The sequence below is a fragment of the Bacillus rossius genome, chromosome 5 (assembly GCF_032445375.1).
Source record: "Bacillus rossius redtenbacheri isolate Brsri chromosome 5, Brsri_v3, whole genome shotgun sequence".
Lineage (NCBI taxonomy): Eukaryota > Metazoa > Arthropoda > Insecta > Phasmatodea > Bacillidae > Bacillus > Bacillus rossius.
Window position 1 is genome coordinate 57,903,235 of NC_086333.1, and position 27,157 is coordinate 57,930,391.

The following is a 27,157-nucleotide window of genomic DNA, read 5'->3' on the forward strand; positions in this document are numbered from 1 at the left end:
TTGGTTCGATAATTGTTAACATATTGTTACGAACGCAGACAGGACCATGACGCGCGCGCAGGTTCGGAGCTGGCTGGCGGCCCCGCATGGCCACTGACGTCACGCGTTGTCCATTGACGTAAAACGTGCCACGCGTGCCTGGCCGGATTACAAGGGTTGTCGCTAACACCCTCCCCCCCTCTTTTCCCACCCGCTCCAAGCGCACTGTCTTTCCTCGGCGCTGTTGTCTATCGCCGAGCGGCTTTGGGAATTCTGCGGGTCGCCGCGCGGTGTGGTGTTAACGAGCGCCGCCTTTCTAGATTGATCGGGCGTCGGCGTCGGCCCGGGATGACGCGACTCGTCATGGCCGTTCTCGTCGGTTCTAGAAGGGCGCCCAAGCACTTAAGCAGCAACGCCGGCCTCCTCGAAGAGTACCGTGACGAGTGCCGCGACTGAGTGCCTCGTGAGTGCCGAGTTCCGAGCGAGTCCCGCGACAATTCCGAGAGTTCCGAGAGTTCGGAGAGTTCCGCGAGTGAAGTGAAGTGCGACATCGGCCCCCTCGAGATTGGCACAATGCGGAGTTCGACTGATCGCGAGAATGCGACGGCTGAGTGGCACAAAACTGTGCGTGTGTGGATAGACGCGAGGTAAGGGGCGAACCACTGTCGAGACTGGCTCCAGCGAGGAGTGCGGACTATGGAACTTGACAGACATTGAGTGACTTGAGAATAAACATTTATAAGTACCAGTGATTTGTGATCGGACATTTTTAAGTACAATTGTTTATTATTAACGTAAATATTAGTAATCAATAAAACAGTATTAAAACTTAATTATGCTAGCCCCCACAAACCCAGTTCTCCCCACATTATAAAACGTAACAATGTTGGGAAGTGGATTGTGGGCGGATGACATGGACTTAGGTGAAAATGTAAACACGGACACACGAAAAATGATTAAAAATACTGCGCGAGATAAACGACCTCACGAACGAGACAGAAGAACCGGGAGCAAAAGCCCAGAAAGGAAAGCAATGGCACTGTTCCAATCCGAAAAACCCGAGCAAACGGACCGATAAGAATCTTTAGAACTTGCCAAATCAGTTATTGAAAAAAAATGTGTAGTTCAAAAAGAAAAGGTATTCCCGCAAACAGGCATAAAAAACAAACATTACGGAGATAAACAAAACTATATAACTATTTCCTCAAATCTGCCGGACTGGTTCATGTTTACATCAGTTACGAGAATTTTTGTGTATTTATGGATTTTGTGTGTGTGTTTTTTTCTTTTCATTCATTCATCATTACAGGTCTAACCATAGTTACCTTAAATATTTTTGCATTCTCAGTCCCTGCAAAAATGTCAGCTCTAGAAACATTTCTTAGAACACATGCAGTCGATATTGCATTCTAACAAGAAGTTGTGACACACTTTCAATATGTCTACAAATGGCGATTGGGGTCAGGGAACAGCGATAATAACTCGCGCTGGACTGGAAATTCAAGACCTCCGTTCCCATCCATCAGGCCGGGTGATTGGCAGGACGTACCAACGATGTACTGCTTCTGAACATTTATGTGCCCTCCAGAACTCAAACGAGACGGGAAAGAACAATATTCTTCGAAGTTGATTTGGTCACTTTCTTTGACCCTGCTTGCAACCAAATCTTTTTTGGTGGCGATTTCATTTGCATCGCCCAAGCAGATTATCACCACGGAGGCGTGTATGCAACAAAAGCGGCTCTCTCCACAGGTTCAGTACAATTACAGGTTGTTTTTAAGTTTTGTGTTTTCAAATTTATATACAGCTGAAAATCCAGTTTATAGAATTTTCAAGAGGCTTCAGAGTAATGTGAGTAACGTACAATTGACGCAGCCACAAGGTCTCGCCATAGCCAGTTGCTCGTTGTCACCACAGAAGTTCAAATGGAACAAACATGACGCCACTATTAGTTCACTCCGCATATCTTCTTGGTGCGCAGATACCAGCTCGTTTCACATATTAATGTTTACATTTTCCGTGACAATATTGTTTTTAAATACGTAAACACCTTAGCTCTCGGTGTACGACACTTGGTAGGAGCAATTTCTTGAATGGAAGTGAAGTCGACTGGAACGGAAATGTGTCACCACGGTGCTGCCATCTGTGTAAGTCTCAGTAACCGGGAAAATATGGCGGACCCACGTGATACATTCATGTATGTTAACTTTCGCGAACATCTGTGGATTTACTAAGCGTTTTGGTGTGCCAAACGAAACTTTATAATAGTACAATTTAATTCAGTATTTTAGTAATTTATAGACATAAAAAGAAATAATCACAACTTAAAAAGTTTGTTAGAATCCTTGCATTAAAACATTGAAATGTAGAGACAGCGTGGCGTTCATCATACTGTGGAGACACAACACATTGTTAGCCTGCATATTTTCTGTGCCATAAAAAATAAAATAAATTTTCCTTATGAAATTTTTACTGTTAAATATTAAATGTTGAAATGGCTCAGTAAGATTAAAGGTTGTTTGTAGGAAGTATAAGTATTTATAGACTAATTTCTGTCGTTTAAGCAATAACACATATACATAGGCCTACATGTACTTAGCTTTTGTTTAATGTATTTATTTGACTGCAACTTTTAGTTTGAAAAATACTTAAAAGATAGCGCCGCGTTTGTAATGCTTTAGAGAACCAACAAAATGTTAAATATCTTAGGTGCCATGTTTGTTCCAACACAATTTTTGCTAGATGATAAATTATAGGTATTTTTAAGTTGCGATTATATCTTGTTATGACTATTCAAGTATACAAAATACATTTCAGGATATTTTCACCCCCTTAAAGTTTCCTTTAGCACACAATATGCTTAGTATATCCCAAAATTATTCGGTGAATATCGATAGTTTGTCATGGCATCCATTGCTGCCATGGCTGGCCAATCCCCTCCTAGCACAAGGTGCATGCGACCCTCTCCCTGCGTGGCTAATCCCAGCATGACTTCGGCCTGAGACGCACCTAGGTCTCTCCCTAACCGGGACCCTTCCAAAATACACTTAGATTTAGTTAGGTTAGGGAAAAAAATTGAATATCGATAAAACCGAAATAGGAGCGAAATTGAAGTCAATCACCACCAAATACCGAAATGGAAGCCAATATACCCGATAGCACTGAAATGCAAGTCAAAACACCAAATAAAGTGAATTTCGCCTCAATAAGCGCATTTTAACTATTCAAATATTTAATTATCAAATTAATTTCATAACTCTTTAGTTTAGGCTTTTATTTAAAAATCTAAACTATTATATGGCCTACTATATAAAGAAAATTAATTTAGTTTCTCTGTGTGATTTTTTAAGTAAATTATTTAAAAGAAGTCTATATAGCTGATACCATGCAGATAAGGTCTACAGAAAAAAACATCACAAGAAAATGTAAAAGTATAATGATTTTGGGCTTTAAAGTTTGTTTGTGGATGTATTGTTTCATACTAATAACATTGAAATAATAAGACAGAGACAAAAATCCAAATCATAATTTGAAAATATGTAGCCACCAGAAATAAAATTAAACGGCACAATCGATAAAAGTTTCTATTTAACTTACTCTCATAAAAATATATACCTTTGTACCTAGTATTGGTTTATCTACACATTTTAAGTCTTACCACGAATTTTTGAATCAGTTTGTCAAACGTAATTTAAATATTCTTATTGTTAGATATGTTTTAATTTTCGATGACGATAAAGAATATGTCCACTATTTTTTAATGACGAAATTTTCTTTTTGATAACACCTTAAAATCTTGACTTTGGTGGTATGTGAACCAGCCGCAACTTAAGCGCCCCATACACTAGCGGATATGCCCGCCGACTTGGCTCGACGAGCATATCCGCTAGTGTATGGGCTGGTCCGGCCTCTGTCAGACCGAGCATGCTCGGCTCGCCGTCCGATGGCAGTTCCCTCCGAGCCGAGCCCCGGACCGAGCATATCCGCCAGTGTGTGGCAGGTCCCAACATGCTCGCCCCGAGCCCACAGGGAGTGTGCTGTCTGTTGCCGCAACATCATGTCTTCTAATTACAATAAAGTTTTTCTGGGAGGAGTTCATAAATTTACATCGCACTCTTCGACAAGTGTGGGATATAAGGAGTAAGGAATATGTCAATAGGCATATCAAACGAGAGTGCTACGAACAGCTAGTGAAAAAAGTCCGAGAAATGTTTCCAGACGCCGACCGACGTCGACTTTGTGAAGAAGAAAACAATTTGACAATTTACGTGCAAGCTTTTGTCTTGAACTGCGAATAATTAAAATATCCTAAACAACAGGAAGTGGAAGTGATTATCTTTACCAGCCGACATTGTGGTATTTTAATTTACTACATTTCACTGTTGGCCAAGAATGTGTGCGCAAAGTAATTTCCTCATTGCAAAGAGGAGTGCTGAAGACTATGTTGCAGAGACAGATGATGATCGAGAAACTGAAGATGTATACAACAGCCCAGTAAGTGTATATATTAATTTCAATACAAATACTATAAATATGGCGAAGCAGGTCTCCGGAATATTTCGTCCAAGTAGCTGAGGAGAAACAGCACAGCTGAACTTCAAATCTTCGTAACTTCTGCCAGTAGCTAGGAAGCGCAGGGTAGCAATTAGTCGTTCTTCTGGGCTTACTGAATCTCGTAGCTTAGTGTTCATTTTTCTAATTTTTTTTAGTTACAAGATTTAACGAAACATTGACTGTATGTACATTTATCCATCCTCAAATAATTATGTATGTCTGTTGGCTCTGATATTTCCAGCTCTCTCAGCATTGACATGTCACTATAACGATTTCGTTCCCACAAGCCACATTTTAGACCAAACTCTTCGTTTCTTTTTTAGTGGCTCTTCATCCAAACAAAAAAATCCGCCAAACAGTGCAGTGCTACTTGCAGCCATTGTGCAAGTACAACACCGACTGTCTTTATAGGGAAAGAGACGATCATACTCGTGTAGTGTGTGGTAGCGGCCATGCGCCGAGCATGCTCTGCGAGCATATCTGCTAGTGTATGGGGCCCTTTGTGTGTAGTCGTTATTGCAAGGTTTGCGACCAAATATAAGTTACTGTTTTGTACACAATACAGTCCTGCGTACATGTTGCGGCTATTTTAAAGCTATGTACTATTAAATTTGGGAAGACTGTGACTCAGTAAAGTAAAAAAAAAGTACATGCAAAAATAAAGTGTAAGTAGAACGTGCGAAACGCAGGTAGAAACTAACCGGACCTAATCTTAAATGCGGGTAAGAGTTGGCACTACAGATTGAAGAAGGATGCTTTTAATTTTGACCCGGAGACATCCGTTTGAGACGTTGTGTCTTGTGATGTATGTAGGGGTGGGAGTGCTAATGAAGTACCCAGTAATACAAGAACTGAGTTATATAAGTTCCTAAACGAATGTTAGCATAAACAAATATTTGTACACAATGCCACCTTGAGGGACGGGAAAAAATATGGAGGGGGGAAGCAAAATCCCCGGAGACCCGGTTGAGTTTTGAGATTTTTTTTTTTTTTTAATAAATGAGTTGACGCTGATAATATGTTGAAATTACAAGTTTGTTGCTAATAGAACTCATTGGGAACCTTGACAATACACACACGCCCACTTACAGTTATGGCGGCTGTACGTTTAATTTTTTTTTTTGTTAAATTGTGGGGTTTGAAAAAATTATTAATTAATGGAAAGGAGGTCTGACAAATTTATTTTACCCCGGCTCCTCAGTTTCTCTCGATGGTTCTGTTTGATGGTTTCATTAGTAAAAGAGAGCCGTTTTTACGAAAACCTCACTTTAGTACCCCCGACTACTGCCTACCTTTTTTTTTTAACTCGTTACCCGCGAAGAGGGTTTATTTTAATTTCTGACTTGAGGTTTCCATTTTGTATGACGGGGAGGCTTCATTAGCGGCTGCTGTTTTATTCATCTTCTCCCCTTTCACATGCCTTGGTCCTTGTGACGCAGGCATTAGTGCGCTGCATTGAGAAACACAGGCTTTGGACTGTGGGCATTGGTGTTGTGTTGGATTATATGTTCTGTTGGTGCATTAAAAAAAAAACCTATCCAGAAATGCTTAGTTTTCCTTCGTGTGCTAAATTTTTATTTAAAGATAATAATATTATATTTGAGGCCATAACTAGGGACTGTGATCCATCGAAATATCTTTTTATGCCAAGGTAGTCTTCAACACACTGTAACTTATTGTCGATCACACAGTTGGAAAAAATTATTTTTAAGTTGTACTTCTTTAGGCGCGTTATGAAAAAATGAGTGAAATTTTAAGATGCACGCGCATCACTGCAACACAAAATTAACAGGTTGAAGCTGCCAGCTAAACCGCTTATTAAGTCTCGAAAAATAGCTACCAACAAAATAGAAATAGAACCTCTATTAGTCGCGCATGTTGGCACGCTCGTCGCCTCTGATCACTGTTTTTATATTTATAATATTTATCCACATGTTTCTAGTTTCTACATTCACAACACGTGTTTTAGTTTCATACAAGTGCCAATTATATATGTGCTAATAAATTATACTCAGTAGTGATTTAAATTGAATATTTTGATTAATATTATTTACTATTCGTAAATATAAGTAAAAAAATTGTGCTTATATACTTTTTCAAGTGCTCCAATATAATTTAGGTAAACTATCCGTATATATTATTTATTGATATAAATTTAAGTATTATAATTTAATATAATTAATACTAAATATTATTAAATTATTAATGTTAAATATTTATTATTGGTTTTTTAATATTTACAAAATAAAGAAATAAATTTAATAAAACATTTAATAAAAAATTTGTGATAAAAATTAAAATCTAACATCAAATCAAATATGTATTATTAAATTGAATAAATAATAAATATTTATAAAAATAATTGAACAAATTTAATGAAAACTTTTTGATAAAAATGAAAAGTGAATATTAAATTAAGAAAATAATAAATATTTAAAAAATTAATAAACTTAAATTAATTTTTTGAATTTATTATTAAATTTATTTATTTTCTTTTAAAATATTAAATAATCAATAATAAATATTTAAAATCAAGAATATTATAATATTTAGTAAAAATTATGTCATATATTTATTATTCTCTAAATTTTATTTTTTAAACTGAACTTTATTTACACTGTTGACTATCCTTTTCCAGCACTTTTATTATTTTATTGTAATTAATTATTTGCATGCAATTAAAAACTATTTTTTAATGATGCCAAAGAAGTATAACTTCTCATGCGCGTACATAAGTACACGCACCCATTTTTTTTAATGGCATAGTTATCTTGTGGCGCACCATGGACGTTCTTGAATGCAGCGGTCACATCCTTATTGTGGAATGAGCTTCTTTAGCCAATCAGATCACGACACTAACAAAGTGTTTTGAAGTCAAGCAAACAACCCAATTCTTCCGCACAAATATTCATTAAATTATGCTTAGGCCATGTACTTTTCGCGAAAAGATTTCCAGACAAAATTGTGTGGTAATAATTTGTATCATTCATTGACTTTATTCCGTGGTTTGATGGGCTTATTCAGGTTCATGTCTACTGTCAATACACCAATCACAGCCATCCAGTGCGGAAGCAATCGCGTCCTGAATTACCGCCAAAATGACATCCATTGCAGACGTTCGCTAATCACAAGGGAACAATCGCTAGCACGGACATACCTAATTGCATTCTAATGCGTGATCATATTATTTCGCGAAAAATACATGCCCCTAACTATGACTGGGAAATTTTTAATGTTTTATATAAGCTTCAATTAGTACACTGTAAAAAATTTCCATCTTCAATTTACGAAGAACAGTGGTTACAGATCATCCAGGAATCTTCGTAAATCCGATTGTTTTCAAATAAATTAATATTATGGAGACTGTACATATGTATTAAAATTTATTCATAAAGGCTTTACCGCAGTTGTTATTATAGTAAATGAATCTACAATATTATTGAATACATCATCAAATATATTAATACAATAAGAACTCAAAAGTATTTGTCCCCTTTTAGCAAAAGCCACGCTTTAAATCTGTATAAATTTGGTATCATTATATAGATATTTTCTATTATTGAGTTAAAAATAATTGATTAAAATAGTTTATTATTAATTATTTTTATTGAATTTATATATTTTTATTAAACATTTTTCTGTTTGTTGGTTCGATTATAACGCAAAAAAAAAAAAACTACCAGACCAATTTTGATGAAACTTTTTGTGCTTAAAATCTCATGATTATACTTAAAATATGGTGTATATTTTATCTCGCTATGATGACGGGAGCCGGAGATATAACAATAAAACCACAACATTTTTCACAACCAAGTGCAACTAATATAAAGTGAACTCCCATTTCTGTCACTACTACTATGTACTACTTACTTAATCTTATTTATACTATCACAATAACTATTTCACGAGTGATAATTTTTGTATCACACGCTGTGGTAATTAAAGAAAACAATTACCGTGCGATTATTTGCACGAGGACACACGCTAGTGAATATATATCCTTACAGTTTAATTTAATAATGCCCTTCTTTAACACCTTTAAACAAGGGCGTAGGAACCGGGGGGGACAGGGGGGACGTGTCCCCCTGAACGTTTTGGGTGGACGGGACTGTCCCCCCCCCCCCCCCCCAACTTTCTAGACCATGATATTTTTATTTTATAATATTATTCTGCCCAACTTTATTTGTAATTTCTTCACTCATCAAATTTTATCTTAAGCAAACAATAATAATTTTAACATCGATGTATCCAACGGTTAGATACAAAAACTGCTTAAAAACCGCTATTTTGCACTTTTAAAATCAAAATTTTCCGGTGGAGGATCCCCGGACCCCCCGTCTTAGTAGGAGGGGAATGGGTTTACATGACATCAAAAATCATTATTTGTCCCCCCAACTTTATGAACACAGCTACGCCAATGCCTTTAAAATTAATTTTTAATTGCCGAGTACAATCCCTGCTTGTAATTATGTAACTGGTACATTTGCCCGTTTTAATTCTGCCGGGAACGTTTATGGCTCCGTGTCAACAGGACCAGGAAGGCGTCGCCGTGCTCGAAGACGAGCGCACTGCGTCTTACGCCCTCGTGCTGAACAGTAAGGGGGAATGTCTGTTCGGAGTGGGCGACATGGACATCCACAGACGCTTGGATCAGCAGGTGAGTACACGTCAGCCGTAGGTTGGGCTGATTCCACTGCAAGGTCGCAGGGAATCATAACAATGCTTCCTGTGCAGCGGAAACATGCGCGAAGTCATGCTGGAACCACAAAAACGCGACGGCGAAGATAGCATGCGACAGTAGATATCACGTTATTGTGAACGTACGGTTTTTGCAGCGCGAAAACCAAAAATAAACGATTGTATACAACATTTTTTTTTGCTGTTACATAGGTACCCTACCTTTTTCTAAATTTATTTTGAAGATAGGCCCTTAATGGTTACAATAGGTACGAGGACTATATTTTTTTTAAATAAGTTCCGTTTGGTCATTAAAAAAATTGGTTGTCTCTAAAGTCGGTTTAACGCGACGTCATAACAAAACATTGATGAAATGATTGCATACTTTTATGAATAAATCATTTTTATTGAATTATCACTATTTTGTATGGATACTAAGGAGTGAAATTTAATTGATAAATTTACTTTTATTTCCACTCATTAATTCAAATATGTTTATTACTTTAACGAAGAGATTATTTTAACTATAACTTTTATACATGTTTGCTATTTAAATTCTTCCAATCTGTGTTATTCTGTTAAGGATAGGGGATAGGACGATGATAGGAAAACTAGGAAACGAATGGGAGTGTTTCAAGTTTAATGTGCCTCGAAAAAGTAAAATCGATGGTTGTTCCAATCGAGTGGAAGAGAGATAGATGCGGCGCAAGCGTACAATGAGCGTAACGGGACACAGCGTAACGGGACACTTTTTCATGCGTGCAGCCAGTGTTCATCGTTTTATTACACGTTGTCACGTCAAAAAATAAACAAGTGGTGAAAAGGTTTTATTAACAGTTTTAGTTTACTACATATCTACTTCACTTTTCCGCGTAATCGTAATTCAGTTCTAAGCACTTTTCAGAACGCTGCAAACCCCTCCGCATAGAAATTCCCCGCCTGGGAACTAAACTAGCCGGGAAGCGCGGCTACTCGCAGTGCATACGAGTGAAGCGGAAAGCCCGCACACAGGGGCAGTTATCGTAGTATCCCAGGTCCTACGACGATTAAGCCGATGGCATCTTGGCGAGTCACACGCCAGACAGGCATGGCTACTCGCCGGCAACCCCAGGTGACAAGGAGAGGACGCGCGTTGTGATTACATTCACTTGCTCCTGGGTACTGCCCCTGTGTGTGTGGACTTCCCGCTTCACTCGTGTGCACTGCGAGCAGCCGCGCTTCTGGCGCGTGACTCGCCTGCTCGCTTCTGCGGTCCGAGTATCTGGCTGCTGTTGTTTGCTGGACTGCCTTTGTGTTGCCGCGGCCGCTTTGTGGGTGACTGCGAACTGTCCGTCGTCAAGCTGACTACGAATAACTCAAGACTGCCTTGTCACCTGGTTTATGGTTTAATACCCAGGCGGCGAACTCCAATGCAAAGGTGTTAAAGAAACTGGCGCAGCATTATGAAAACTGCTTAGAATTGAATGGCGATTGTAAGGAAAGATTAAGTAGATATGCAGTTAACTAAAACAATCAATAAAAACCTTTTTTCACTAGTTTATTTTTTTTTAATGATCAAATGGACCTTTTTTGAAAAATTGCCTTCATTCATATTTACTAATACCAACTTGCCTAATTATCTCACTAAATAATAATTAGTTGTGAAGTTACTTCTATACCCTGGTATACCCTGGGTACAAATAAAGCCTTAAATTTTAATAGCAGTTTTTTTTTCTGTGTTCTGAACCATAAGCCATTTGGTTAGTTCATTTTCTTGTCATAACTGTTACGTGAGGGCTTTCCCTGAAAATTCATCACGATAGCTTACTTGCATTTTGATTTCACTTCAGATTTTCTCCACGGTTATGTACCAAGAATTAGCAAACAGCTGTAAAAACAATTCATGCAAGCATCCATAGCTACTAACTTTTGTATCTCAAAACACAAGAAAAAAAGTTAAGGAAATATTTGGTGAAAATTTGTAACCCAACAAAAAATGCAAACAAATTAACAGGAAAAATCCTTAAATCAATTGTAATCAAAGAAAATTAGAACCAACTTGTCTTGGCTACAAGAACTGACACAATTGAGACAAACAGGAAGGTTAAATGGTGACACTCTTTAGGCCTGATATTCCGCAAGTGGGAAATGTGGCAGATTTTGCAGTGAGCTAGCAGGTTTTCTTGAAGGTGCTCCTGTTCTCCCCCTTAATATAATATTCATCCCACCCTTTTAATCTCTTTTCCTGCTACTATAATCTCGTTCTCTAATTTTTAAGGATGATCTAACCCTCATAGGCATGTACTAATGATCCAATGTTAACAAAACTTTAGTCCCTTAATTCACTCACTGTGGCCCCATAAAATTTTTAGATACTGCTTGTTTTTAGGTCACACAGTAATGAAATCTGCAATTAAAATTTACCCGACTTTATCCCAAACAGAAATTTTAAATTTACTTGACTTATTTTATAAAAAAATATAAAAAGCACCAATGCTGCAATTAACTGAAAGGAAAAAAACTGATTTTCCACCATCCCCATATCTAGCCTAGTTCTCTCTCCACTTTATTTCATACAGAACCTTTATACACCATTTTGTAGTGTACCCTATTTGAGACACTGCACTATAACACCATCTGGAAAAAAAAACTTTCATAGTCTGGGTGATAGCTGACATGAGTATGGCATTTTCCCCTCAAATCATTTATCCCTATGAATTTCCATGACTTCTCCAGAATTTCAAGTATAGTTGGTGGGCTAATTTAAGTTGTGATTAAAATTCATACCATTTTTAAGAAATTAGATAATGCCTAGTATGAATAATTACTGAGGGAGCAGCGGTTAGAACACTCTCCTCCCACCAAGGCAACATGGGTTTGATTATCTGTGGTGGGGTAGAACCCGGATTTTTCACAAGTGGAAAACGTGTCGGACAATGCCGTGGCCAGTGGGTTTTCTTGGGGTACTCCCGTTTCCCCCACCAATTCATTACGTCGCTGCTCCATACCACATCTCATCTCACGCACTCTCCCAGCTGGTCAGAACATCAGGTCTGTCTCACGGGTAGGGCAGCCTGCTCCTAAGAGTGTCAGTCCCAATCCATCCATGTAGACCCTGCATGTCGATTTTCATGTATGGTAAGGTTTCCCCCCAGGTTATTTAGACAACTTTTAAAATTCCTCTATTCTCAGTTTTCTACATTCTTCCCTGTCAGAGGGAGCCCTACTCACCCTCAGATGATTGCTTTCAGGTAAAGAATTTTGAGCAGCAGCTGACGCACAGTCCTCTGGTGGTGATGGATGGGAACTTGCCAGAGAAGACCATTCACCACGTGCTGAGTGTCTGCAGGGGTGCCAGCGTGCCAGGTAGGGAACTGCTTCATCGAGCGTGACTTGTCAGTAATTGGTTCCCAGAAACCTCAAGCACACCCAAAAAATAGGCATAGGGAATCGTCTGGTAAGCAGTGGCGGGCCTAGACTTTGCGGGGTCCTGATGTTTTAGACAGGTACTTATGGGAAGAAAGGAGGGGGCGAATTAACTGGGGACATGGAAGAACTACCAGAGAAAAAAGGGTTTCAGGGGGAGGTGGGAGGAAGAACGGCCAATAAATGAACTGAAATCAACCTGCAGCTTCAATTCCGACAACGGTTTTGCTTAATTATCTTAAGAAATGTTTATATTCTCTCTAATAAATAAGACACAAGTTATTTTTATAAATTCTAAATCAGGTGAAATCACATCAAGAGGCTATAAAAATCTTTACAAATTTTTTAAATACAATAAAATAAATAAAACAATTGAAATCTGAAAGATTTAATTACATGCTAAATATTCAATTCTTCTTTTACCCATAAATGTGCACATTTTTCAAACAAAACTAGACACAAAAAAAAAAAAAAGGAACAGATGGCACACAGCCTTCACCGGTGCCCGACCTTGGTCTCAAGAGGCAAGAATATAGCTACAGCCAGCACAATCTATAATCCCTGCACCGTTAAAGTCACTCCTGCAGATATTACCTGTGTATTTGGGCATACCTATCTTGAAATCAGAGACTTTCTTAAAACACCAACACTCATGTATTTTTTCTTGCATAGAGCTAGCTGCTTATGACTGCTTGTTGTGCAGCTGTATAAGAGCCAACATGTACTAGTTTGTTCTCTTAGTAACTCAGATTACAAGTTATTTAAATACATCAGATAATACGGTTTCATTAACATGATATATCTACAAGTCATGTGATTCGCATGTTGACAAATCCATAATGGCACTTTTTTTTTAAATATTAAGGGTTTTTTTAGGAATATAATGAAGCAACTACATACCTATTTACAATATCTTATTTTAAAAAAATTGCAGATGATGTAATTCAAATACTAATGCTAAGTATATGTGAACAACCTTGCCAGGATAGTACAAATTACGTAAAATGAAACTACCCAGAACTGCAGTCGACTGCAGTTTATTTATACTGCTGCATGAAACTGTATGCTATTAGTAATTACCTATAATAAAGCCAAAATTTAAGGGCCTCAAGCTATCTGGGCACATACAGTGTGTGCAGAGCTTCAGAAGAAACCATGCAATTTAAAATTTTTTTTCCAGACATCTGAGTTGTATCCGTTTACAAACATGGCAGGTGGATGAGTAGTTTTGATACCGTATTTAGTTTTTAACTTTCTTTTTAGGAAAGTGAAAAGGGCTGCTAAAACAATTTGTTTTCAGAATAATGTTCAGACATAAAACATAGGGTAGAGATTCTTGAAAGCATCCAAGAACCCTGGATTACACCCTTATCTTCCATTCTCTGCCATCTAATGATGGTTACTGCTCAAACTTCATAGTTTCACGCTGGGAACACCAGCGAGTGCCGCGCTTATCATCGCATCTCGCCTCACACAGATACACCCCTGACTAGGTGGGCCCCTTAAAGACCTATTGCTTTTAATCACAATTCTCCACGAGACAGATTTTGTGTTTCAATTTGCCCCTTTTTATAGTTATATGCACACACAAACAATCAAGGCTTTACCTTTTATTTACGTTATCATGGATGTATGAAGGAAAAAAAAAAAGTACAAAAAAATTCCAAGACCCCCTTCATCCCCTCGAAATTTTCAAAATTCAGACAAATTTCATGCCAAATTAAAATAAAACATTTCTGTATGAAAAATAAAAAGTATTTTTAGAGCAAAATTTACAATGAACATTAATAAATAATTAAATAAGCAATTTATGATTGAGGCAAACAAACAAAAATGAAAAATATCTAAGAATTCGTAATTTTTGTATTTAAAGCACACAAAAACCTACTGCTAGAAATCTTAAGATTTTACATTGAAAAAACATCCTCTTTAATGCCTGACTCATCAATGATTGAACAAAGGGCAAAACAATTAAAAATTTAGTTACTATACAGTTGAATAGTTTGATTTTATGGCCAGGGTTAAATAATTTATAAACAATCCAAGTCCATTAAAATAATTTTGAAAGTATGCATGTGGAAACATTCGAAGACACGTAAAATATTCATCACTTTAAGATGGAAAAGCATCATGCTGTACTTAAAACATGTTAACTGATTTTTATTTTGTTTAATTACATAAGTATGATACTTATTACTTATAATTTGCACTAAATAAAAACACACACATTTGATATGTTTGTTTCATCATTAATATATATGCACTTACATTTGATAAACCATGCTGTGTAAATAATACATAATTAAACAATTTCATATACAATTTTAAATTGTTCACACATACACAAACTTCATTTTATCAAAACATAAATCTTTAGGCCTTAAACATGAAACACACACAATTCAAAATAAATACTGCTGAACAGATATCTATAAAGTAAACTATCACATACAAGATGAAATTCTTCTAAGCTGCCAAAAAGCAAGTAAAATAGCTATGATAAAAAATTCTGTTTCCTTAAAACAACTGGACGACACAAGATCAACTCTCAACAGAAATCTTTACAATACCCGAGTTCATGAACAGAGAAAACATATTTCAACTCAAAATATAACACTATGCATATAGTATATAAACGTTTAGCAATTTTCATTTATAACAGCATACATAAGCTCTAAACATACCAATAGGTTAAACTGTATATAGTTAATAATCATAAAATGTAACAGTAATAATTCTACCTATTTTCAGTTAAAATATTTGAATTCATTTTAAAAATGGTACCCACTAAACACCAAATTTAAATTTTCTTAAATTTCTATCACGAGATTAGTAAAATTTCCTTGACGAATCTTACAGACTGCCAAAAAGCACCATGCATGTTATTAAATTGTAAGACATTGAAAAATTACAAACAAAAAATATACATCTGGAATTTCAGGACTTGATATATAATGTAAATGTTTAAAAACAATTGAAAAGAAAATGCTGATGCAATAAGAAATGAGAATTAAGAGGATACAAAAGGTCACATCATTAATGAATGACAAGAATATAAAAACAATAATAGAATCTGAATGACTTGACAGAATTAGATGGGGTTGGTTTTGTCTGCTAGATATTTTCATTACGGACACCTGAATGTACAGAAATAGTCAATACAGTGTATATATTGGAAAAAAAAATGCAAACAGTTTTTCATAAAAATTACTTGAAACAAAAAAAAAAAATTATGAAAAAAGAAATTATTCAAATCACAGAATAAAAATCTAACCAAATCTTAGAAACAAAATATATTTCAATTTAAAGCTAATTTTAACGTATTTAAACATTTATTATGCAATTGTAAAAGAAAACCATGTGTGTCAAAACTACAGTGATACTTACTTGCACCTAGCAATGTTAAATTTCTATGCTAACAACAAAATATCAATCATCTGTAAACTAATCTGGTGGATTGTATACGAAATACTGCAGGTAAGGATAGTGCTGAATAAGTGATTAGTATTGGCTAGCTCAGGGCAAAGGACAGTCCAACATAGATTACGAAGTCCCGACTTTCACAGCTATACTTGTCCACATAAATTTCAACGTTCATTTGCAATTAAATAACTAAGGATTTGAGATAAAACTGTTCATTCATAGCATCGTCCAGGATGAACTTGGTAATGACAGAAAGCCAAACAATAATGAAAATATCTTGTCTAGAAGCATCGGGTTAGAATTTTTCAGCCCCTCAAAAATCTAAAAATAGAGCTTCAGAGACAAGGAGTGCCTACATCGATCACAAAGCTATAAATTAATTAAGTGAAAAATATTATTTTGGTGCAAGTTATCAAAAGATGCAAAAGTAGCCATTGCCGAACATTTCTCACAAATTATCATGAGTGAAATAAAAATTTCAATAATGAAGTAATACATTACCCTATTTCAGAAAGGAAAAACACTGTTATATTAAAGCATACTATATATTTATACATATATTACAATAAGAGAACTTTTGTTTAATGTACATGGTAGGGAAAACATATTTCATAATATAGTGTTTGTTTCAATGTTTTTGATTGCTTATTTTCCAATTACATCCCTTCGCTGAACAATTGACTGATTTTCGATAATGTGGGTACCATGTTTAAACTACATACATTAATGACCTCAGTCATTATTACTAGTCTTTATAAAACCTTAAAATACTATATGGAAAATTAAATAGCATTAATAATTTAATGGCTTTTAGAAAACATGTCTGAGTATTACTGCCTCCACATCCAAGTATGTACAATATTACAGCACATTAACTGAATATGTAACTATTAATGTATAACAGACTGAATTATTGAGTATTTAAATTACACTGAAGCAGTTAGAAAGAATATATATTTTACTCATCCCCATTTCTTTAAAAGAAAAAAAAACTAAACCTAGTGCTGCCTAATCATGCAAATCACACATATTAATATTATACTTTAAGTGAAAATACTTTCAACCAACATTGTGCGTTAAATAGCACCTATATAGTACCTACAATTAAAAACCTCTAGATTCTAAGACAAGATTAGTTTATGATTAACACAGCTATCAGAAGATATAAAATACTACGAATTATCACCCCATACTGGCAACTTTGCTCACACCACAAACATATACAATGATAAAACAAACAGCATGGACATTCAATTTTTTTTTTTAAATCAACAACATTGTTTCTCAAAATCTCATTTTCTGCACTTTGGAAAAAACTATGATACTAGTGATTGTCTAAAAGTATAAAAATAGTAAAATACACATTCTATAAAGTATAAACCACAGTTTTCAGTATTGCTAAGAAATGGTTGTAGACAATTGCATCCCTGGATACCACCATCATAATTATCTGGACAGCTGGCAGTACAGTATGCTCACATAAAAACCCATACAACTATAAAAAGTAAAAGTTGCAAGCAGTATATTAATGTTGCTAGCTTAGGTTTGCCTTCCCCAAAGCTTGCATGTCATTGCTGCCAACATCTTCGAAGCAACTGGCAAAGATTTGTCCGCCCACGTTCATGCAGCAGGTGTCGAATGTCTGAGGAATGGAACGTGTGTTAGATCAAGCGTGAATGACAAACCTTCCAATGGGCATCCATGTTAGCTACCATCACCATATTACTGACATACTAACAACTTAATTTACATACAAAATGACCACACTTACCCAATGTCAGTCTCTTAACATGAAACCCACTAATATTAGTGCCATGTATTTAGCATTTAAAATTGTTTTCCCTGATGCCCATCATATAATTATTCAAATTCAGCCTGCTAGTTACTGTGACCTGACTTTTGTTCTGTCTACCCAATCTACACAAAATAATGGCTGACAAATAGTGTTAAGACCAAGATTAGTGTTGGAGGTTTTTACCATCCAATGAAATAAGTTGTTCCATTAACAGTCATTAATGAATGTTTAGCATAGTTCAAAATTCTAAGTTAAAAGAAGTGTAAGTTCTAGGTGTATTATTTCTATCTTATTACTTTAGTCAAATATATTTAATTTTGAATTTAAAAAATAAATACTGATTTGCTGATTAACAGGGTTTTTTCAGCCATCATTAATCTTATCTGCTGTTAAAAAAAAGTCATAGAAGCTAGTTCCCACATTCAATGAACATATCAAGTTCCAGTATCCTTAAATTTCCTTTAACCAAATTATATGCAAAATATAAAAGAATCTTATGTAAAAGTACATGTTATTAATAGAGTCCATTATGGCACAAAATGCTACATCAAAAAAAAGTAACACAAAAATATCTGATAAAAAATATAAAAAAACACCAGGGTAATGTTATAACTTTGACTTTTCTCAGCAAACTACAGTGAAACTCATTTAAAACATTCCCGCACAATACAATTATCTGTCTCAAATGATCAAATGTTTTGGTTCCGCCATTTTCTCCATGTAATGTGGGCTATTATTTTTCATGTAAGAGTTCCTTGTAAAATTAGTTTCCAATATAAAACAATGTTTTTGTTAAAGTTAAAATACATTAATCTTTAGGGAATTATAGTTTTATTCTTTAATTAACAAAAACAAGTAATTTTTCGATATGAAAATTATCTTTAGGACACTTTTCAAACGTTACGACCTCTATTTGTTCCACGTCCACCGCTGTTGTGCAGCGCATATAAAAATGAAGTCAGCGCTGGTTGACATCTTGCTAGTTAGGTTGATGCCTGTACAGAGTGCGTGCACGAAGTTGATTATTGGTATCGATAGCTTGCTGCTGTGCAGCGGTAGTTGGCATCATGTATGGTTAGGTTGATGACCGTATAGAATGCGCGCATGTAATTGACTATTGATACGGGTAACTCGCCGATTGCTGCACCAAGTGCACTCGGTCGTTCGCTGAGCAGTATTATTTGACTGCTCATTACATTAGTACCGTCTTGCACGGGTGTTTCAGTTTTTGTTGATTTAAAGGTGCTACAAACTATTGTTTTTTTCCGTAATAATGGCGTAAACTAAGAGTGCAATTAAATGCAAAGAGTTTTCAGTACAAGAAAAGCTGGACATTATAAACAAAGTTTATTCCAACCACAAGGTTCCAAAAGTGACAATCGCTAAAGAGCTGGGAATACCACCATCAACACTGAATACCACTGTTGCCAAATAAGATAAATAATCGTGCAAAAAACATCCCATTGAGTGGCATGATTTTAAAAGAAAAAGCAGAACAAATTGCTTTGACACAATGTTGAATTCAATGCATCAAATGGTTGGCTTGACAGATTTAAGAATAGGACTGTAATTGTGTACTGGGCAATACGTGAAGAAACTGAGAGAGTGAATGGAGAATCAATAGATTCATGGAAAGTATTACTGCCTCAAATTCTATCAGAGTAAGAACCAAAGGCCATTTTCAATGTTGACGAGTTTGGCCTATTTTTCCAAATGCTGCCTGACCAAGACATTTGTTTTGAAAGGAGAGGCTTGCCATGGGAGTAAGAAAAGCAAGGATACACTGACCGTTCTTGTGGGGGCCAACAGGGAAGGGTACGAGAAGCTTCCACTTTTTTTTAACTGGGAAAGCGAAAAATCCATGAAGTTTTAAAAATGTGAAAACTTTAGCCTGTAGGTACAAAAATAACAAAACAGCATGGATGACTTATGGCATCTCTGAACAATATTTGCACTCCCTGGATACCAAAATGGGAGTAAAGAACATAAATATTGTGTTTATGGATAACTGCCCTGCCCATTTGAAGACTGTAGTAGCAAACTTGAGGAATGTGAAGATACAGTTCCTTCCTGCTAATTCCACATCAGTGTTGCAACCCATGGATCAGAGTGTCATCAAGTTACTAAAGCAGTATTACCGCAAGAGACTGGTGTGCTAACTAATTAAAAAATTGAATCACGCAACACCCAACTCTCCACTATACAAAGTGTCTATTTTAGATGCACTGCATTTTCTTTCAGCTTCTTTTCAACTGCTTTAAGAAGGCAGGCATTGGAGGTGACATTGTAGCCCCAACTGATGAGGGTGCATGCAATAATGCATGGAAAAGTTTGCAAGGCGAACTAAAAATCACGTGTAGTTTTGACGAGTATGTTGAAGCTGAAAGTGACGTCCTGCCTTGTGAGCCTCAGAGTGCTGAAGGAATAGCAAGATGCAGCAACCATGACATGGTTGCAGTAGAAGATGACGATGATGAAGAGAATGAGGAAGTGAAGCAAGAGCACCACCAAACGAAACTGTTCTGACACCTTAATGCATCTGGAAGGACTGTGGGCCTTAATTCAAACAACTGCAAATGTGCCAGACAATATTTGGCAAAGTTTCTGGCACGTTGAAAATTTCATAATGCAGAAAACTGAGAAGTCTAAGCAGACAACATTGGTGCACTTTTCTCGAAAAATTTTATTCAGAATATGTATTATTGTATTTTTTATGCACAAACATTTATTATTTAATATATATGCAAGTTAGAATTAGTTTCATTCAATAAGAAAATTAATCTTGATTTTGTTATATGGTCTTATTCCTATATTTTCATAAGAAATTGTTACCATTTGTAAATTTGTTCAATTATGCTATTCATAAACTATGAAAGAGGACATTTTCCTTTTCCCTTCTAATAAGTTTTCCCAGCTACGAAGTTTTTTAGACAGTCCCTTGAAAAACATCTTAAGAGTTTCACTGTATATCGTAACCAATCCACAAGTAAACAGCATGCACACGAGAAAGTCCTAAAATCTAACAGGCACAAACTCTTGGAACAAATTCACAGTGACAACGAACAACACCTCCAGTAGCAAACATGGCACAGAAAGTAGGAGAGTTAATGTTTACATATTTTGTTCCAAAACTTAAAAATTAGCTAGAAAGCTTTTGCAAGGTGGTGAGGACAATTTGAATTGAAAAGATTAAGTTTTTAAGACAAAGGTAATCATGCAGCATTAATGATTAGCAGAAAGCAAAGTATGCTGGCACATGCAAGGTCATTTCACCCAAACCCAACATAATTCATGCTAAGATACCGTCTTCTCAAAGTAAAACAAAACCCGAACAGGTACACTTACCTAGGCTGGTCCTCTTTTCTGCCTACCACACACAACCCAAGAAATCAGTTTCTAGGAGATAAACAAATTCAAACTATACATCAATAGCAAACCAATCATCATATGTGTACAGCTGAAATAGATTTGCAAAATCATAGCTAACAAGAGTAAGCAATATTAACAAAGCACATACAGATAAGACTTGGCAATAAAATATTACAATAGTCAAGTAAAAAATTTTCATCAAGTTTTAATGGAATGACTTGAGTGGAAATGAAAACAATTTTCTTGCAAAAAATTACTTGCAATCATTGTACGAAAGAACGTAGTGATGGTCTATTAACACACCAATTAAATAAACTTTCAATAATATTCTCTCAAATTAAAACTAAGAAATTTTTTTGGCGTTTTCACAGCTATTTCAATTAATGACCAGTGTAACCTAACTTTTGGCAACTTTAATTTTCTTTAATGTGCAGATAACCAAGGTTACCAAATTTCCATTTCACTATTTATTTTATATTAAGCGATATTTCATACATCAAAAGACATTGCGTCCTATTTACGGTAAAACCCTAAGAACATTCCACTTAAGAACATTTCCTGCATAATAAGTTTAAAAAATTAGTATATAATTAATAATAGCTATCTCACTTATAAAATCTGAACTGGGTTTACTGGATCCTAAATTACCTCAGAACAAACTTTAAAGAGCAAGAAAAGCAAACGAAATCAGTGTAAAAGAAAGAGCGAGAAAAAAAACTAAACACTTGTTGATGGATAAATTATTAAACAGTCTTATGATTTAATTTTAAAGGTTTCTAACAAATGCAATATATTAAATTACCTCTTAAAACCAAGGCAAACAAGTAAACTTAGTCACATGATACGAGTAAATATATTTAACCCAACAAATTGGGCTTTCTTTTAAATATTCCAACAAACATGTTTACAAATGCACAACCATTGAAGGACAGATATTGTTTGTATGAGGAAATGTGACACTTCCCGGGAAGTAATCTCAATTATTGAATCCGATCTGAAAGTTAAAAAATAGTACATCATGTCTATAACTAATTGTTTTGTGTTAGTGATAATTAAAGTTCTTTACATTATCCTAAAGTCACATAATAAAAACCAATTACAAGTTTAAGTTTCACTATAATACTCACTTCATTTTATAAAGTTCATTTGATCTATATTATAATTGTCTTTTTAAATAATTATAAAAAAACACTTTCAAATTCAAAAATTTAAGAATTCTGCATTCAGCATGCACACCACAGATAAAACAAACTTGCACTAACACTTCCTATACATCTGGAACATTACATTTTCGCTTTGACTGACCAACTGACCAACAATCCGTTTGCATCATAGACCCAGCATGGCACTGGCACCCACATGTGTGTCAAAGATGTCTCTACTCATTCAAACATTATTACCCATTAATTCACATAATATTGACAAGAAAATATGTTAACTATTTCCCTGGATAAAAAAAAGACAGCAAAAAAACAAAACATCTCTTAATTTTATCAGACTGTTTTTTTAATGTTTATATAATCAGCATTGTAAAAATTTCCACGTTAGCTTTACATCCACATGCAACACCATACTGGAAATTTTTCATAACATATGATTAATTCGCCTCCTTGCGACATTATCATCACAAGATGCCACACTGTTCGATGGATACATCAGTGCTGAGGGCAGTTCCATGAATACACTCATTACCATACATTCCATCCATTTTGAGAACAGCAACCATGCAGAATACCATCAACTTCTCCAATCACTGCACACCCTGGCACAAAATTGGCTCGCAACATTTCAGTAATTTTTTATCATGAGCTCCAATGTACATGCACAGTATGAGACAACTAAAGCTAAATAAACACTTCTCAACTCTTGAAATTTCTTAAATTGCCTTAACCTGTGAAATGTTTTTACTTTTACACTGCAATCAACAGCTCATCGCAAGTACTGTAACATATCATCATTGTAAACTGCTTCCAGCCTGTGGCCGGGTTACTAAAAAAACTCCATCTTCCTCTGTCTCTCCACCATTTCCTCAGATTTCACTTTATTCTAGTTTTCTCCTCTCTCCTGCACTTTAACTATCTGCTCTTCCCACCTTCTTCCTTGCGGTCTTCTCTCTATAACTCCATTTTCCTAGCCTCTTTTCCCATAGTATGTAAATGGGGCTCCTGCGCCTGGAGTCTGAGTTTGGTGTGTGTTTGTCGACCGCCATCTTGGATTGTGATGTCACGACGGCCATATTGGATGGCCTTGACCTTGGTAATTGACCTTGACCTTGAATTTGACCTTTAAAACTTGTCAAAATTTGCCAAAATTGGCCCAAAAATCGACAAAATTTCCATTTTTTTTGGAAAAAAAATCTTGCCAAAAAGTCTCAAAAATTAGGATTTCGAAAAACCTCAAAAGCCTTTTTGCCTTAGAAAAAACTCAAAATCCTGCAAGCGGCTTAAAAGTCCTAAGAGCTAGCTGCTTTAAGCAGCCGAGGTAATGACCTTGAAAATGAGGATGTCATGGCAGCCATTTTGAATCATGACATCACCATTGCAATTTCTGTTACGGTCGCCATCTTGAAAATCTTTATTTATTATCCAATTTTAATGAAAAAAAAATTAATTTATAAAAAATTCAATTAATAAAATTTAAATTTTAAAAAAACATTTCCCCTCATCCCAAACATGAAGTTTAGTGGAACACACTGCCATACTTGACTGTAGCTGAACACTAAAAACTTATTTTTCTGGAGTTGCATTATCTTAAATACTTAAAAATATAAAAGGAGGTACTTCCTCACAGCCTTTCTGTGCACAGAAAGGCTGTGAAAAGTACATTCTTATATATTTTCTTCTTTAGGCTGCCTTGTCTTCCCCTTGTGAGCGGTGGATGTCAAAGTATTTTATTGTCCGACAACAGCTTTGGCCACTTTACAGGTAAGATGTGTTCTTGACACATCAAATGAATGACCTGGCCACAGGTTGGAAGCAGTTGATAATGATTAAAATGTTTTTTTTTCCTTCACACCAATCCTACAAAGTGATTCTATAGCTATGTTAACTGATCTCTACACTTATGTTTATATATTGATTAGAAGTTTAATTTTTTATGGCTTGAAAACAAGCTGACTTCTAATATCCTTTACATTTCAAAAGAACTCTTAGCTTTGAACAAACCACCTAGCCTTTTCTCACATATTTACTAGTAAACTTAACCCTCTTTCAGGTTTTGTCAAATTCAATCAACAGACCAGTAATAACAGCACACCACGAGACTTGTATTTTACTCCATTTACTGTAACATGTAAGTTCATTAAATAAAATTGTAAAATGCATTCAACAACATTGCTGTCCTCACATTTAATTACAAAGAACAGAGCAATAAAACATAATTAATTATACATAGTTAAAATAAATTTATGTTTTTAACACACGTAGAACTTCCTTAGCTTCAAATTTAATGAATCATCAATGCACAGTACCGACATGGTGAGATTCACTTCCGCAAATATTTAATTATTTTAGGAGTCATTCTTAAGGTTTTTTGCTGAAAAATTGCATCCCTGTTAATTTTAGGATGGTATCACTAAAATTGACAAAAAAGTACTAGAGTAAAAAAAATAATAATATGAATGGAACTTTACACAAGAGACATAGCTCAGCATTTTCCCACACTATCAGTGACCCTTTAATCATCTAAGAGCACAGGTTTTTCCTTATTCAGATTGCAAGCAGAGGAACTGGCGGTGACCGAAGAACGTGCTATGTACACGGCAGAGTGACGGAAGCATGAAGAGAAACCAGACAGAGAGACGTGGGGGGGTGCGCTCGCTAGAAGTGAGGCAAAGCATATGGATGGTAGAGATCAGGCGCAGCCGTGTCGGGCTGTTAGACGTACCCGTTCCTGCCGGGGTTCGGGTGCATCTGCACCACGAGGTTGTGGCTCTCCTTGCGCAGCTCCCAGCCCCTGCGGGCGTCCTGGAACCACACGTCGCAATCAGCACCCCGGCCGACGACTACGTACATCAGACCACGATCAAAAGCACGATCACCAGAGTAAAAACCAGCCACAGGCAAGTTTCAATGCCGGAACATCCACATCATGTGAACGTGGATGCATGCACAATGGAGAAACTGGCAGAGCTCTTGCAAAAAAACCATTAAAGAGCACTTAAGCAATACAGTAGAACCTAGTTGTTACATATTTCAAGAAACCAGGACAAAAATATGTACAAACCAGCAAAAAGTTTTAAAAAGTTTTATTGTCTCACTAAAATGTAAACAATAAGCAAATATAAACCATACTAAATGAGATACTACTTACAGTTTTTATTTATTTAGAACGTATTTATCTCACAAATGATAAATCCATCCAACCTTGCAGTTTTTTTTACAAAGATTAAAGTTAAACATGAAATTTTCAGTTTTTGAGAAGAGATGTGAATGTTAAAGCATCTCAAAATGTCCACTTTTTATGATAAGATTTTCTTACATAATTTGTTTTTTGGACTAACTGTATAATTAATTATATTAAACAAACAGAACTACTATGAAAACGATTGTTTACGTTTAGAAACAGAAGAAATTCAAAACGTTTTGTTGCAATGTTTGGAAATTCAGTGCTGCCAACTGCCTTTCCAACATGCTCAAAGATGCCACATTTGCATGAATTTGATAAGTTGCTTATAACTAGGGGTGTGCGGGATCCCGACGCTTCGGGAAAAAAGTCGGGAAAATAGGCTTCCCGAAATGCCGGGCGGGAATTTTATTACTCCCGAATTTTTCGGGAAATTTTTTAAAAATTTACAAATGTTTACTAATCATGTGAAAATGTTTTCTATCAATTCAAACTGTTTTTACAACAATATTATTTATGGATTCGTACATTTTTGAAGGGTTTCCGTACTATTTAAACGCAAAACATCTTTTAAAGGTATGCCGATCGTAGCGACAGCTATGGTGTGCAGTGAATTATGATAATCGTTTACACATATCTAATTGGAATATAAAAAACGTACATGGAGTACCGTAAATATTGTATGCGTTCATAAATATATTTCTTCAATGGTACAAATTTGCAAGATACGTGAATAGTCAGTTATATAACGTTATTGCCGTCACCATCGAATACTTAACCTAAAACCACTGTGTGTTCTTAGACACAAACAAAACACATGCGCAATCCAATCTTTTCGCCAAAGATATAAGAAATACTAGACTTGTGTTTCTTAACAAAGCGTAACCCTTCTCATTACTTGATAGCAGTGGCGATGTAGAGAACTGTATTGGCACTTTGAAAAATATGAAATCACGTAGTTTTACACCACTGCTCACGAGTATCTAAATATCTATGATTTTGCTTTGGGAGAAAAAAAATAGTTGTTTACTGTTTAGTTTGGCGGGCTTTGTCGGCTGACGTTACGTTATTAAGGCTTGTGCAAAGTATCTGTTCCTATATTAAAACAAACTAGCAACCTAGAAAAAATGGATGTCGCAACCGATCAGCTTGTTACTTGTAAACCTAAAAGTGTTTGGATGTATTTTGAACGTCTGACAGTAAATCCCTGGCAAAGTGTGTCCCGTGTGAAAAAAGTTTTGAGATACGAGCATGGTAGCACGTCTGGCTATAAAAAAAGAATTTGAGGATGCTAAAAAATATGAAGTCGCCGCTGAAAAAAGGGCAAGTGAAGCAGACAAAAGAAATAGCAGCAAAAAAAAAAAACTATCTTTGCAAGAAACGTTTAAATGGCCATCTTATCATATTATAATTAAAAATTTGCTTTTTTTTTTAATTTTCCCGATCCCGTCCCGTTTCCGCGGGAATAATTTATTTTTCCCGAAAATTTCCCGCAGTACAAAAACCTATTCCCGCACACCCCTACTTATAACTTATTTTGATAAGGGCACAGTAATCCATTGTTTGTTTATGTAAAACCCACACTTAAAACTTTATTTTTATTTGGAGATA

General features: G+C 35.6%; 2 protein-coding genes across 2 annotated transcripts in view; one reads left to right on the forward strand and one right to left on the reverse strand.

The window, feature by feature from the left end:
• Positions 1 to 27,157, forward strand: part of LOC134532271 (uncharacterized) — a 476,249-nt gene that overhangs the window by 370,875 nt on the left and 78,217 nt on the right. The window contains exons 6-7 of the mRNA XM_063368690.1: positions 9,065 to 9,190; positions 12,441 to 12,555. Of these exons, the coding sequence (XP_063224760.1) occupies positions 9,065 to 9,190; positions 12,441 to 12,555 (241 nt within the window). The remainder of the gene's footprint in view (positions 1 to 9,064; positions 9,191 to 12,440; positions 12,556 to 27,157) is intronic.
• LOC134531834 (uncharacterized) overlaps positions 12,821 to 27,157 on the reverse strand; it is a 28,469-nt gene continuing 14,132 nt past the window's right edge. The window contains exons 6-7 of the mRNA XM_063367807.1: positions 25,088 to 25,167; positions 12,821 to 17,680 (exon numbers count right to left, since the gene is read on the reverse strand). Of these exons, the coding sequence (XP_063223877.1) occupies positions 17,659 to 17,680; positions 25,088 to 25,167 (102 nt within the window). The 3' untranslated portion in view covers positions 12,821 to 17,658. The remainder of the gene's footprint in view (positions 17,681 to 25,087; positions 25,168 to 27,157) is intronic.